Source organism: Coturnix japonica, chromosome 2 (genome assembly GCF_001577835.2).
Source record: "Coturnix japonica isolate 7356 chromosome 2, Coturnix japonica 2.1, whole genome shotgun sequence".
Taxonomy (NCBI): domain Eukaryota; kingdom Metazoa; phylum Chordata; class Aves; order Galliformes; family Phasianidae; genus Coturnix; species Coturnix japonica.
Window position 1 is genome coordinate 81,255,464 of NC_029517.1, and position 12,231 is coordinate 81,267,694.

At 42.5% G+C, this 12,231-nt stretch overlaps 2 protein-coding genes across 2 annotated transcripts; one reads left to right on the plus strand and one right to left on the minus strand.

The window, feature by feature from the left end:
• Nucleotides 1-365: 365 nt before the first annotated feature.
• Nucleotides 366-4,249, minus strand: ACOT13 (acyl-CoA thioesterase 13). The gene is made up of 3 exons (XM_015855148.2): nt 4,132-4,249; nt 2,553-2,737; nt 366-1,060 (listed from the first exon to the last, which is right to left on the minus strand). The coding sequence occupies exons 1-3, from the start codon at nt 4,219-4,221 to the stop codon at nt 904-906; spliced, it is 432 nt and encodes a 143-aa protein (XP_015710634.1). The 5' UTR covers nt 4,222-4,249; the 3' UTR covers nt 366-903.
• TDP2 (tyrosyl-DNA phosphodiesterase 2) lies at nt 4,212-10,508 on the plus strand. Its single transcript, XM_015855146.2, has 7 exons — nt 4,212-4,487; nt 4,556-4,635; nt 6,130-6,297; nt 7,720-7,811; nt 8,233-8,351; nt 8,723-8,893; nt 9,908-10,508. The coding sequence occupies exons 1-7, from the start codon at nt 4,239-4,241 to the stop codon at nt 10,187-10,189; spliced, it is 1,161 nt and encodes a 386-aa protein (XP_015710632.1). The 5' UTR covers nt 4,212-4,238; the 3' UTR covers nt 10,190-10,508.
• The last annotated feature ends 1,723 nt before the right edge of the window (nt 10,509-12,231 follow it).

Genomic DNA, 12,231 nt, shown 5'->3' on the forward strand with positions numbered 1-12,231 from the left:
GATCACCTGTCATTTGTTTAAGGGAAACAGTTAAACCTGTCAACAGCAGTGCAAGAGGAGACAAGTCTTAGCTGATGAAATAGCAGCTGAACTGCACCACATTCAGCATGTCAGACAGCCTTCAACTTTGAGCCTGACGCAGGGCTTTTAGGAAGCCCTTTCACATGCTTCTGAGTCTCACATGTTGGGTTGGTTTTGTTTTTTAAATAACTATAGATAGAATTTTAGTGAAGACATGCAAAGATCTCATCCTAGTTGTACAATCACAAAGTGAATGAGAGAATGGAGTTGTTAGGTGAATTGGTGTATGCCTGTTCCACTACACCCAATTTTATTTGAAACAGAGAAGAGAAACCTTCAAAAAGGTAGTTTCAGAAAGCTTTATTGAAAAGATTTGAACATGTTACAGCATCAGTGACTTACACTTTGTATTAGCTTGCTTCACACATTCCATAACGTGAAACCAGCTGCTTATAGGCACCCTTCACCACCCTCCTACAGAACAGTCAGTAAGCACACACTGTAGTGTGTGAATGTGCTAGTCACAAGCCTGAAGGGTGGGTTGCTTACTCACATGGCTACATCACAGCCAAAACAAAAAAGATTTTTTAATACTGTCATGTTAGTGAACCACACCGCTGTTCTACAGGCTTTTTTCTTTGTTACCTTGGCCCTCAGAGTCCAAACAGATGCATTTTCATGCTATTGGGTTATTTTTCATCCCCAAACAGGCATTAATTTTATGCTTCTAGCCATTCTGAAGGTCATAAATTTGTTCATATATCATGGAACTGAGACCAATTTGTGTTATACAGTCAGAAGTATGGAGATTGTCATTGCATAAGTGAGAAAATTGTTCTAGATGGGATTCTCAACCCAATGTTGTTGTTGAAATTCCTTGCATTACTGTCCTATGTACTTTGTATGTCTGCCTTGCGCAATTAACTTTCCTGTCGCCTTATTTGTTAGATCCACGCTGGCAAATGCAAGATTTCTTCCTTGCTTCAAAACCTGAGCTGTGATCAGTACTTCTTCTCCAACTTTAGCAGCTGAAGCATATCTTAAATGAAGAACAAAATGAACAAGTAAGGGTCTGTACAGAGCATGAATCTAAGTCTATTTTCTTCTTTATAGATTGTCACAAGAGAAATTAAGCAAAACTAAGTAATAGTCACATCTCCTTATAACTGCCTGCTTGAAAATCCCTGCTACCTGAAGTCCTTGAACTCCTACAGAGTATTGCAGAGGTAGTTTGATACAGCAATTCTCTGAAGAGATGGGAGGATAGAAAGAAACCCATTGCTTGGTTCTTATGAAGTGTCTTTTTGGAGCAGGAAGAATTAGGTACCAAAAATCTCAGTTACAAGCTCAACTTTAATTCCTATTCCAGCCACTGCAGGCTTCTTGTGTCCTTTCTAAACCAGTCTGGCTGGTTTCTGAAGAACATCTCTGCAAGTAACATATCCAGAAGGTCATTTCTGTATAGAACCTAATCACAGGTTAACTGCTTCACATAGCCCGGTCACAGAAAAGCCACGGGAATTTGGGAGGCTTTCAAAACTTTCCTGGTTTAACTCAGTTTCAATTCATTACATGACTTTCTGTTTTATTTACTCAAGTGTGTGGGCGTGCCTCTGAAAACACACTGTCCAGGAATTAAGAAGAAATTTTACCACAAAAAGCCACAAAAGTTTTGTTTGACCCACGTATCTCCTAAACTTTATGCTACTTGATTATTTTGGATCACAGTGTCAGTGGAAAGCTCCAGTCCCGCATTACCAGTGGGAAATCAGAAGGCACTGGGGGAAAGGAATGCATCTAGTAAAGATACAGATCACTCCCCACATATTTCCCTATGGTTTTGGGTTTTTTTAGGCAGCTTTAATGAGGAGTTATTTCTCCAAGATTTTTAGTGCTCAGTATTAGTTATTTCAAGTCGGACTACTTCAGTAATCACTTCAGAGGAAGTAAAGAAGCAAAGCTGACAAGCTGTAATAGCGAGATCAAAGAAGGTTTCAGCTTCTTTTTAAAGGTACTGTTTAAAAATTGCATTGCAGGAAGAACTATTTTCAACCACCAAGCGCCCTAGAGTCAAGGAATCTTCTATCAGTGAGAAATTCTGACTCAATTTGTAGTTTATCCTCTGAGTGTAAAACAGAGCTAAAATGTTTCCTTTTTTACTCTTGGACTAATGCTGAAAAAGGGTTTATTGAAAGCTGTTTGGCCTAGATTTTGTTGTTTGAGGAAACTCTGCCCAAGCAAAGCCAATTGTGTAAGACTAAGGAGTTACTACATACCATCCCTTTTAATGTTCCATGAATGAATGGGTAACAACGCATGTAATAAATACAAACTCTGATTCAAATTTTGCAGCCAACTGGCAGTATCCTCAGATATGCTTCTGTCCACCCACAACTCAGTTTATTAAAAACAAGACTTCATCACCTATTCAAAGCAGGTAGTACAACACATAAGGGAAGTGTAATAGAGTCAGTACCTTGTCAGGGAAGAGAAGTTAGTAAGTTCTGCTAGGCGTGATGGAAGATACCTACGTGATGTTCATGTCCACACTGACCCCGGGCAATGCTCTTTCTGTGTACAGCAATGCAAATGTTGATACAACATCCACAAGTGTGGCTGTCAAGCCTCCGTGTAACGTGCCAAATCTATTGGAATGTTCCTCCTCCACTTTCAATTCGCACACAACTTTTCCTGGATTTGCAGAAAGAAGTTTCACCTATATATAACCAAAAATGGAATAAAAAGCTTACTGACAGAGTAGCAACTCCAGGTGCTGCCCTGAATCAAGTTGAAAGGATTATTTTGGATTCATGAGACAGATGGAAAGACATAAAACATAGTAATTGAACTGTCACATCAGATATTTCCATAAACTTTGAGCTAATCCCATTGGCCTACTTGAACTGAAACCTGCATTCCTGGGCACAATCATCCAACGCTGAATTGTAATGTACTACAGCACTATAATTTGTGTACATGCTTCGATAGGTGTTATATAGAAAACCTGTACTGATGCATGCAATTATTCCACCCCAGGTGTAGGACTGCACTTGTTGAACCTCATCAGGTTCCTCTGTGCCCAACTCTCCAGCCTGTCCAGGTCTCACTGAATGGCAGCACAGCCTTCTTGCTAAGGGTGCGTTCTGTCTTTTCAGCCATCAATGAATCTGTTGAATAAGACCAGACCCAGTACTGACCCTAGGGAACACCAGTATACAGGTCTCTAATCATACACTGTGCTGCTGATCACTACTCTCTGAGCTCTGTCAGCCATAGAACCATAGAATGGCATGGGGTTGGTATGGGCTCCTTACAACTCTATGAGCGTCTTAAAGTTTTATACTTTCTAGACATAAGACCAAAATGACTTGGGGAAACACAATGATAGGAGCTGCTGTCATAGAATAGTTTGAGTTGGAAGGGACTGTTAGAGACCATTTAGTTCAACTCCCCTACAGTGAACAGGGACACCTACAGCTAAATCAAGTTATTCACAGCCCTGTTCAGTCTGACCTTGAGTATCTTCAGGAACAAGGCAGGAACAACAGAATCACAGAATTATCAAGGTTGGAAAAGACCTAGAAGATCATCTAGTCCAACCTCTCTGGGCACCTTGCTCCAGCACCTCTACTCTTACTGTAAAAACCTCTTCCACACACATGAAGACAACATGACGCCAGAAACAGAATCCTGGCTCTGCAAAACATAACGAAGGCCCCGGAACTGGGAGCACACAGCAGCTACACTACCACACACTGCAATATGTGATACACTAACATCATTTTAACTGTGTTTTAACTGTACTACAGCATTATATTATTGTTAATATGCCTTGTATAAGTTTGTGACTTCAGAACTGCACCAGACCATTATGTTTCTTAACACCGGGCCTTGCCAGCAGCTCACAAACCCCTGCCATGTTTGCTTTTTCAGCGTGACTTCAAGTTGAATCTATTCCGAAAGGGACTCGTTTTCATTTTTAAGCAGAGAGCAGCAATAACATTTCAACACACCACAGCCCTAAAAGTGACCTTGGCCACCGGCATTACTAAGGAATTACTCCTATTTCCCACCGCCCCGGGGGAACGGGGACCCGGCAGCCCTCCCTACCTTGCCGAGCACCCTGTCGAATCCCTCGGACTGCAGCATGTACTTCATAGCATCCCGCAAACCCTCCAAGGTTAACCGCGTGCTGCCCATCTCGGTCACGGCGCCCTATGACAACAGCACGGCCCGGAACGGCTCGGCTCCGCTTCCGCTCCGCCCGCAGCGCGATGGAGCTGGAGGCGCGGAACGAACCACGCTCCCCGCGGGCGGAGCATGGGGAGGAGGATGAGGAGGATGAGGATGAGGAACTACGGCTCGCCAAGCGGAGGAAAGTGCTGTGCTCCGAGTTTGCCGCCGTCACCAGCAGCGACGAGGCGGTGGCGAGCGGCTTCCTGGAAGGGAACGGCTGGCAGCTGGAGGGAGGGCCGGCGGCGGGGGGAAGGGGAGAGCGGCTGCCATTCCCCTGCGCTCTGCCTCTGTGTTTCAGAGGGCGCTGGACGCCTATTTCGAGGCACCGATGAACGGACAAGATGCAGCAGGAGGGAGCTCTGTGGGGAACGACAGCTGGTGAGTCCCCTGAAAGGAGAGATAGAAAGGCCCCTCTGGTCTTGGGCTGGAAGAACCCCAGGCACTTGTACAGGCTGGGAGGAGTGGTCCTTGAGAGCAGCTCGGCAGAGGAGAACCTGGGGGTCCTGATGGATGAAAAACTCAACATGAGCCAGCAGTGCGCTCTGGCAGCCCGGAAAGCAAATGGGATCCTGGGCTCCATCAGGAGAGGGGTGGTCAGCAGGGATAGGGAGGTGATTGTCCCTCACTACTCTGCTCTTGTGAGGCCCCATCTGTTGTACTGTTTCCACGTGTGGAGCCCTCAGTACAAAAAAGACATGGAGATTTTGGAAAGGGTCCAGAGGAGGGCCACGAAGATGATCAGGGGCTGGAGCACCTCCCCTATGAGGACAGGCTGAGGGAGTTGGGTTTGTTCACCTGGAGAAGAGAAGGTTGTGGGGTGACCTCATTGCAGCCTTTCAATACCTGAAGGGAACCTACACCCAGGAGGGGAGATAACTCTTTGAAAGGGCTGACAATAGCAGGACACGGGGAAATGGTTTTAAGTTAAAGAGGGAAGATTTAGGTTGGATGTTGGGGAAGTTCTGCACTAGGAGAGTCGTTTAGGCCCTGGAACAGGCTGCCCAGGGAGGTTGTGGATGCCCCGTCCTTGGAGGTGTTCAAGGCCAGGTTGGACGGGGCCCTGAGCAACCTGATCTAGTAAAGGTGTATGTTTGGTGGCCCTGCCAGGCAGGGGGTTGGAACTACATGATCCTTGAGGTCCCTTCCAACCCAGGTCATTCTGTGATTCTGTGATTCATTCTGTGTGGTCTTTATAGCTGAGAACAAGCTGTGTTTGGCAACAACTGACCTGAAAGTAGCGAGGTGAGGTCGGCCTCTTCGCACAGGTGATGGCATAGGATGAGAGGGAATGGCCTCAAGTTGTGCCAGGGTAGGATCAGGTTGGATATTAAGGAGAATTTCTTCTTCAAAAGAGCGGTGCTGCAGTGGCACATGCTGCCCAGGGAGGTGGTGGTGTCACTGCCCGTGGAGGTGTTCTAGAGCCATATGGATGTGGCACTGAGGGATGTGGCAGTGGGTGTGTGATTCTGTGACTCTATAGAACATATATATATATTCATGTAACTGTATAAAAGAATTGCTGCTATCCAGCTGCTCCACAGCAAGTCAGAAGATGACTGTCAAACTGTAGGCACCTTTTCCTTTTCTCCTAGTTGCCTTTGCACTGTAGCTTATGCCTCCACCCTATAAGGAGGAGGAAGAAATTGTAAATTCTATGTACTAAGACTCCATGTGATTGAAGTCTTATGTTTTAATTACTGTGCTTCTTCAGAATTACAATAAGAGATCACCTCGTGTTCACTTATTTGTTGGGAAAGTTTTGGGTGGTTGTCTGTAAGTTGTGTGGGGTGTAAAATGTTGTACTTTAGAAGACGAGAGGCAGTTGCAGTAAGAATAATATTATGCATATTGATGAACAAACTATCTCTTTAGTATCGACCTCACAGCAGATGAAACTGCAAGTGATACCAGCAGCAGCGGTGCAGGCTCCAAGCGACAAGATGATGACAGCAGCTTCTCGCTGATAACCTGGAACATTGATGGACTGGACTTGGGAAATCTGCAGGAGCGAGCTAGAGGTGTCTGTTCTTACCTGACATTGTAAGCACGGCTTTGATTGTTACGTATCCAACTTAAAGTGAGCTTCTCATTTTAGATTATGCAAAGACCTTCATGTCTAAATTATCTTCAAATTAGATGCAGTAATAGAGTTGTACAAATCCTAATACTGATTGGAGGAGGTGTGAGCCTGTGCAGTGTTTCAGGGGTTAAAGACTTTGCAGTATTGCTTATATCAAGTTTTATGCCTATGTCAGGAGCATGCTTTGTTCCCTTGCCATTACTGTTATTTGTCTATAAAGGATGATAATGTGCAAGCTAATATGAAAGCAGTAGTATCTGTGATTGCCTTTTATAGTTGTACTGTTTGAAGCTTCCTGTTAATACACTTACGATTAATTTAATAATTACATAAATTGGTGTTTCTTAATACTGCAGTTTATCAGTGTAAATTAAACTGGTTTAAACAAATGTTAATTGGTTCTTCTGAACCCAACAGGAGCCCTTAACTAAATTGGTATTTCTCTTGATATTTAATAATATGTGTTGATTTTATTTTTTTTCTGTAAAAGTGAACTTAGAAGCAAGAGGGAAACTTTTTACACAGTCTGATAGTGATAGGGCAAGGGAGAATGGCTTTAAACTAAAAGAGAATGAGATTAAGGTTAGATGTTAGGAAGAGATTCTTCACTCAGAGGGTGGTGAGGTGCTGGCACAGCTGCCCATAGAAGCTGTGGTGCTCCATCCCTGGAGGTACTCAGGGCCAGGTTGGATGGGGCCCTGGGCAGCTGAGCTGCTGGGGGGCAGCCCTGCCCATGGCACGGGGTGGGGATGGGTGGGCTTTGAGGGTCCTTCCAACCCAAACCATTCTGTGATTCTATGCAGTTTGTCCTTTGACTGCTTAGAGAAGGTCTGTTCAGCAGTGTAACAAAAAAGGACAGCTATAAAGTTGTGTCTAAAAGAGCACTTTCAGGATTCCTACCCCACTTGTGCTGTTACTGGTGGCATAGCTCTAAGGAGGTTGGCATTGATGAATGGCAGATTAAATGAGGAAGATCTGTTGTAAAGGAATGAGGTGGAGGGTAGAATTTCCTAGAAATCTTATCTGTTGCACAATATGATCCAAAGCTGCTTTTCAAGTGTTTTAAGTTAAACTTCTTGCATATATAATGATTGAAAACTGTGCAAATGTTCTCAAGACAAAAGGAGGTCATGCATTTTATTGCCATGTTGGTACTGTGCCCTTAATAGTAATTGTTTTCTGCATTGTCTTCAGCATCAGTGCTATGTCTACATGCTACTATCATTATAAATATATTAAATATCATTAGAGAGGATCTTAAAATATCTAGGTAGATAAGGAAAAGGCTCACCTGAAATCTCTGACCCTGTTCTGTTTGACAGCAGAGTGTAATATTGGTACCCCTCAGCAGATAACTTCACAACTTGTTTTGCTGATTTCAGATACAGCCCAGATGTGGTGTTCTTACAGGAGGTTATCCCACCATATCTCTGTATGCTACAGAGGAGAGCAGGAGGTTACACCATTATTCCAGGTACGAAGTAAGCCTCAATTTCTTAAGACAGAAACTAGACAGAAAAATTAAGTACAGTTTTGTTCAGTCTTCCTTGCCAAAAGCTCTGACTTCCTGTAGCAACTGAGAAGAGTAAGATGAAGAAGGAAACACTTCAATTACTTCCTCTGTTTTACTACCATATAGTTGGATGCAGATCCCCATGTTTTGAAAAACTGATAGCAAAATTATCCCCAAAAGCACCACAGATGTTTAGTTGCTTAAACATCTGTATTAAAAACGCATTCATACCACTGTTGAGGAACTTTTGAGTAATCATTTTGTACATCTTGCAAATTAAACATTTTCTCCTAAATGATAGTAAGGAGATCTGTGGAAGAGCTTTAACTTTGTCCTGTGGCAGGAGATGTCCTTGACCTTTCATTTGCCTGTTCCTCTCCAGGTAACGTAGATGGCTATTTCACTGCCATGCTGTTGAAGAAAACGAGAGTGAAAGTACTAAAACAAGAGATAATACGTTTTCCAACAACTTCCATGATGAGGAACCTTTTGGTTGTGCATGTGAGTCAGTCTGTCAGTACTACAGCTGTGTGTCTGTCTTCAGAACAATAGAATCATAAAAAGATTGGGCTGGCCTTACTCAATGGCAGTCTTAAACAGAGCATAAACGTTTCTTCAAACAAATGAATCGGGTTGCATATGGTACTAAGAAAATCAAGTATCTTATATTACTGGCTGTACTTTGTTTTCATATCTGATAACCTCTGAAAACAAATTAGAAGCCTGCTAACCTCCTGTGAGGCGTTTCTCCAATTTAAAACAAATATTAACCAGAGCTCTGTCATTCATTCATTTATTTTCCATTTAGTTCTTGTCTATGATCTTCATATTACAATGTGGAAAATAGCATACCTGTTTTGTTTCGTGTGCAGGTGAACATTTCTGGTAATGAGCTTTGTCTTATGACTTCTCATCTGGAGAGCACTAGAAATCATTCAAAGGAGCGTATCAAGCAACTGCAAATAGTGTTGAACAAAATGCAGGAGGAGTCTGAGTCCACCACTGTCATATTTGGGGGAGACACAAACCTCAGAGACAGCGAGGTAAACAAAAATAAATAACCTGATTATTTTGGGGAGGTATTCCGGTAAAATCTTGTCAGACTTTTCTGTTGTCTTCATGAGAAACAAACTGCACAGCTGAAACCTGTAACTTCTTCCTAACCATGCTTTCCCTTATTAAGAGCCAGAAGCTGTGGTATTACTACACTCAGGCCTTGTTACAGTTGAGATGTTGTTATATGTTACAAAAGGAATGGTTATTTTTCCCTGCAACAAAAAATGCATAATTCTCAAAACGCGTTTCTGAGAAGTTTCAGTTTTCAAAGCATCTTCTGATTTTGAGAACTTGATCTTTTTATTCATTCATCTCTCTGATTCTAGGGATTTAATGCTAAAAAAATGAATGAAAGAAGCAGGTGTTCTGCAGAAATAGATCTTGGGAGCCTAAAATCCATCCCCCATCATGGAGATGTTCAAGATTAGAAGCCATTTTTGGCTGCTCACGTTAAATGTGAAATTTCTGCATTATTAGTAAAACTTCTTTTTTCCCTAATAGTGAAATTCCACTGCTATGAGCAGGAATGACCTTATTTCAGAAAACATTGCCTTGACCCCCATGCCTGAAGATTTCATAGTTGAACTCTTTGTTTTGTAGCATGGAAGTCCATTGGCATCCTGGCTTGTGTCAGGAATGGTGTGGTGAGCAGGACTAGGGAAGTCATCCTGCCCCTGTACTTGGCATTGGTGAGGCCTCACCTTGAGTACTGTGTTCAGTTTTGGGCACCTCAGTACAGAAAGGACATTGAGGTGCTGGAGCAGGTCCAAAAAAGGGCAGCAAGACTTGTGAAGGGCTTGGAAAATATGCCCTATGAGGAGTTACTGAAGGATCTGGGGCTGTTTAGTCTGGGTAAGAAGAGACTGAAGGGAGACGTTATTGCGCTCTTCCAGGATCTGAAAGGTGCTTATAGTGGGAGCAAAGCAAGTCTTCACAACTCATGTTTTGCAGGGGGAAAAAAAATGATATTTTGACAGCTCAGTTCTGTTTTCTCCCTTCAGGTAGCTAAACTAGGTGGCTTACCTAAAAACATCACGGATATCTGGGAGTTTCTGGGCAAACCCCAGCACTGCCGCTATACGTGGGACACAAGCTCCAATACCAACCTGCGCATAGAGAGTAAATGCAAGTTGCGGTTTGATCGCCTCTACTTTCGGCCTGCAGCTGAAGGGGGACATATTATTCCACGAAATATGGACTTGATTGGATTAGAAAAACTGGACTGTGGCAGATTCCCAAGCGATCACTGGGGTCTTCTTTGTCACTTTGATGTGATATTATAATGAACAGGGCTTGTGTTGTTTGGTTTTAAGGGTTCTGTTCCTGTTTTTAAGGAATTTTACACTCCCAGTTTAAGTAGGGCATGTTGACAGTTTCGGCCATAGCACATTCTCTACTGGAACATCTTCAGTTAATTCCAAGGTTCTTTTTTCCTCATTGTATGCATCTGTTGCTGAATCATGGCTTTAAATATATATTTTTAACAAAACCAAATTTCAGTTCTACAACAGGAGATTGTCCATAAATGTACCAGGTGATTTTCAACATGCTTTTATTTTGTCCTGTATTATAAGCTCATAATAAATGCCTCTTGTTTTTTAATGATGGCTGCTTTGTTTTGTAACCGTTATCATCATCCTTTACAGCAGTGTCTTTTGTGAGGTGTTTTGTGTCAGTTTCTGAAGTTCATATTGGTAATACATAGAGGTCCCCTCAGGCAAGATGATAAACTGTGGAAAGAATAGCGAGGCTCTCACAAACTGAGAGTTTCTATCTAAGAATTAAGACACTTGGGATGGTAAATACCCTGCTTTATATTTATTAATATATAGCTATAATAATATAATATAGCTATTAATATATATATTATTTATTAATATAAAGCTGCTTTATTGATGTTAAATATAAGGTAGCTCCATATTAATAGAAGGCTAGAGAGGAGTTTCAGGCTTAAGATTTTATCATTCGGGTGAGCTGAATACAAAACAGCTCAGAGTTTAGCTGACTTTACAGAAGATAAACAGACTTTCTTACTCAAGAGCTGTGTAATCAGCCTTGTGTAAGCTATCATTTTATAGCTGTGCAAAGTACTAAGTGGTGTCATTAAAAAGGAGTTCTTGCTTTGAAATTGCAAGCATGAAGTTCAGTGCACAGGCACGGAGAGGTAGCACAGACAGCCCGTGTCAGTGGTACAAAGTGCACTGAACTGTCTGTACTAATGGCAGTGTTCTTACAGGCACTGACAAACTGATGTGTTTTTTAATCTTGGGTCTTAAGCCAAAAGCTTAAGAATGCCTTGTGTTTTTTCTGGGATTTTGAGGCAGGTTAGCCCCAGCTGGCCCAAATAGCAAACAAACAAAGCTCGTGGTTAAAGGAAACATGCAGCGAAATTACTTACCAATTACTCTCATGGGCAAAACAGGCTTGACTTACAGAAATTAACTGAAATTCATTACTAATTAACAAATATCCTTAATTACTAATTCAAGAAGCAGTATAATGAGTACCTTTTCTCCCCCTTTCCCAGGCTCCATGTCACTCCAGGCATTTTTGAGGAGTTGTTTGTGTACTGGTTGGCTTAAGACTGCAAGATGGGTTATCTCTATCACTAACATGACTGGGGGAAGTTTTCTCTGTCCTTCTGTAACAGGCTATGAACAACATTGAAGGGCAAAGGCAGCATGAATAAGTACTGGGGACAGCATGACTGGATAGATGCAGGATGTCACCAAAAGGCCGCATCAGACCTATGTCAAACCAGCAGAAGTAAGTGATCCAGCAGTGAGCAGAGCCACAATTAGCTCTTGTGGCATTATGTGGCTTAGCCTATTGCATCTACCTGGGTGCTCCAATCAGCCAAGCGTCAAGGAAGATGAAAGATGTGTGTGAATGTTGCCTTTTCCATCTCCATCTTGCAGTGCTGCTTGTAGCCCAAAAAAGCAGAAGTTGGGCCAATATAGGGCAGTGAAAGGTGACTTGGTGGGTTCTTACCCTAAAATAGTCCAGATATTTAACCAGCTTCTCATGACAAGGATAGAGAGGCCTGAGGTACACGTGTTTTTTCACAGCAGCCTTACTACAGCCTTACTACACAAGGTTATATGTCACGATGGCTATTTTTTGCTTGTGTGGATGCATTCTCTGCACTGTTTTGGAGAGTATGAAAAGGCAATGAATGTTCTAGGTTTTTAATTTGAGAAAGAAAGAAGGAAAAAAAGGCTCAGAGCAGTGCTGAACTTCCAGATTCATCTCTAGCACTGACCGTGTGTCCTCTGCTTTGATCAGCTGTCCTTCTTAACCTCTGAAATAGTGAGTGGGCACAGGG

What these genes read in the sequence shown, in the direction of transcription:
- ACOT13 (XM_015855148.2), bottom strand. Translation starts at nt 4,221, where the DNA reads ATGGGCAGCACGCGGTTAACCTTGGAGGGTTTGCGGGATGCTATGAAG. An exon ending in TCGACAGGGTGCTCGGCAAG is followed by an intron (nt 2,738 to 4,131) that starts GTAGGGAGGGCT and finishes GGTTATATATAG; the next exon opens with GTGAAACTTCTTTCTGCAAA. An exon ending in AGTGTGGACATGAACATCAC is followed by an intron (nt 1,061 to 2,552) that starts GTAGGTATCTTC and finishes TCTTCATTTAAG; the next exon opens with ATATGCTTCAGCTGCTAAAG.
- TDP2 (XM_015855146.2), top strand. Translation starts at nt 4,239, where the DNA reads ATGACAACAGCACGGCCCGGAACGGCTCGGCTCCGCTTCCGCTCCGCC. An exon ending in GTCTGTTCTTACCTGACATT is followed by an intron (nt 6,298 to 7,719) that starts GTAAGCACGGCT and finishes TGCTGATTTCAG; the next exon opens with ATACAGCCCAGATGTGGTGT. An exon ending in CAAACCTCAGAGACAGCGAG is followed by an intron (nt 8,894 to 9,907) that starts GTAAACAAAAAT and finishes TTCTCCCTTCAG; the next exon opens with GTAGCTAAACTAGGTGGCTT.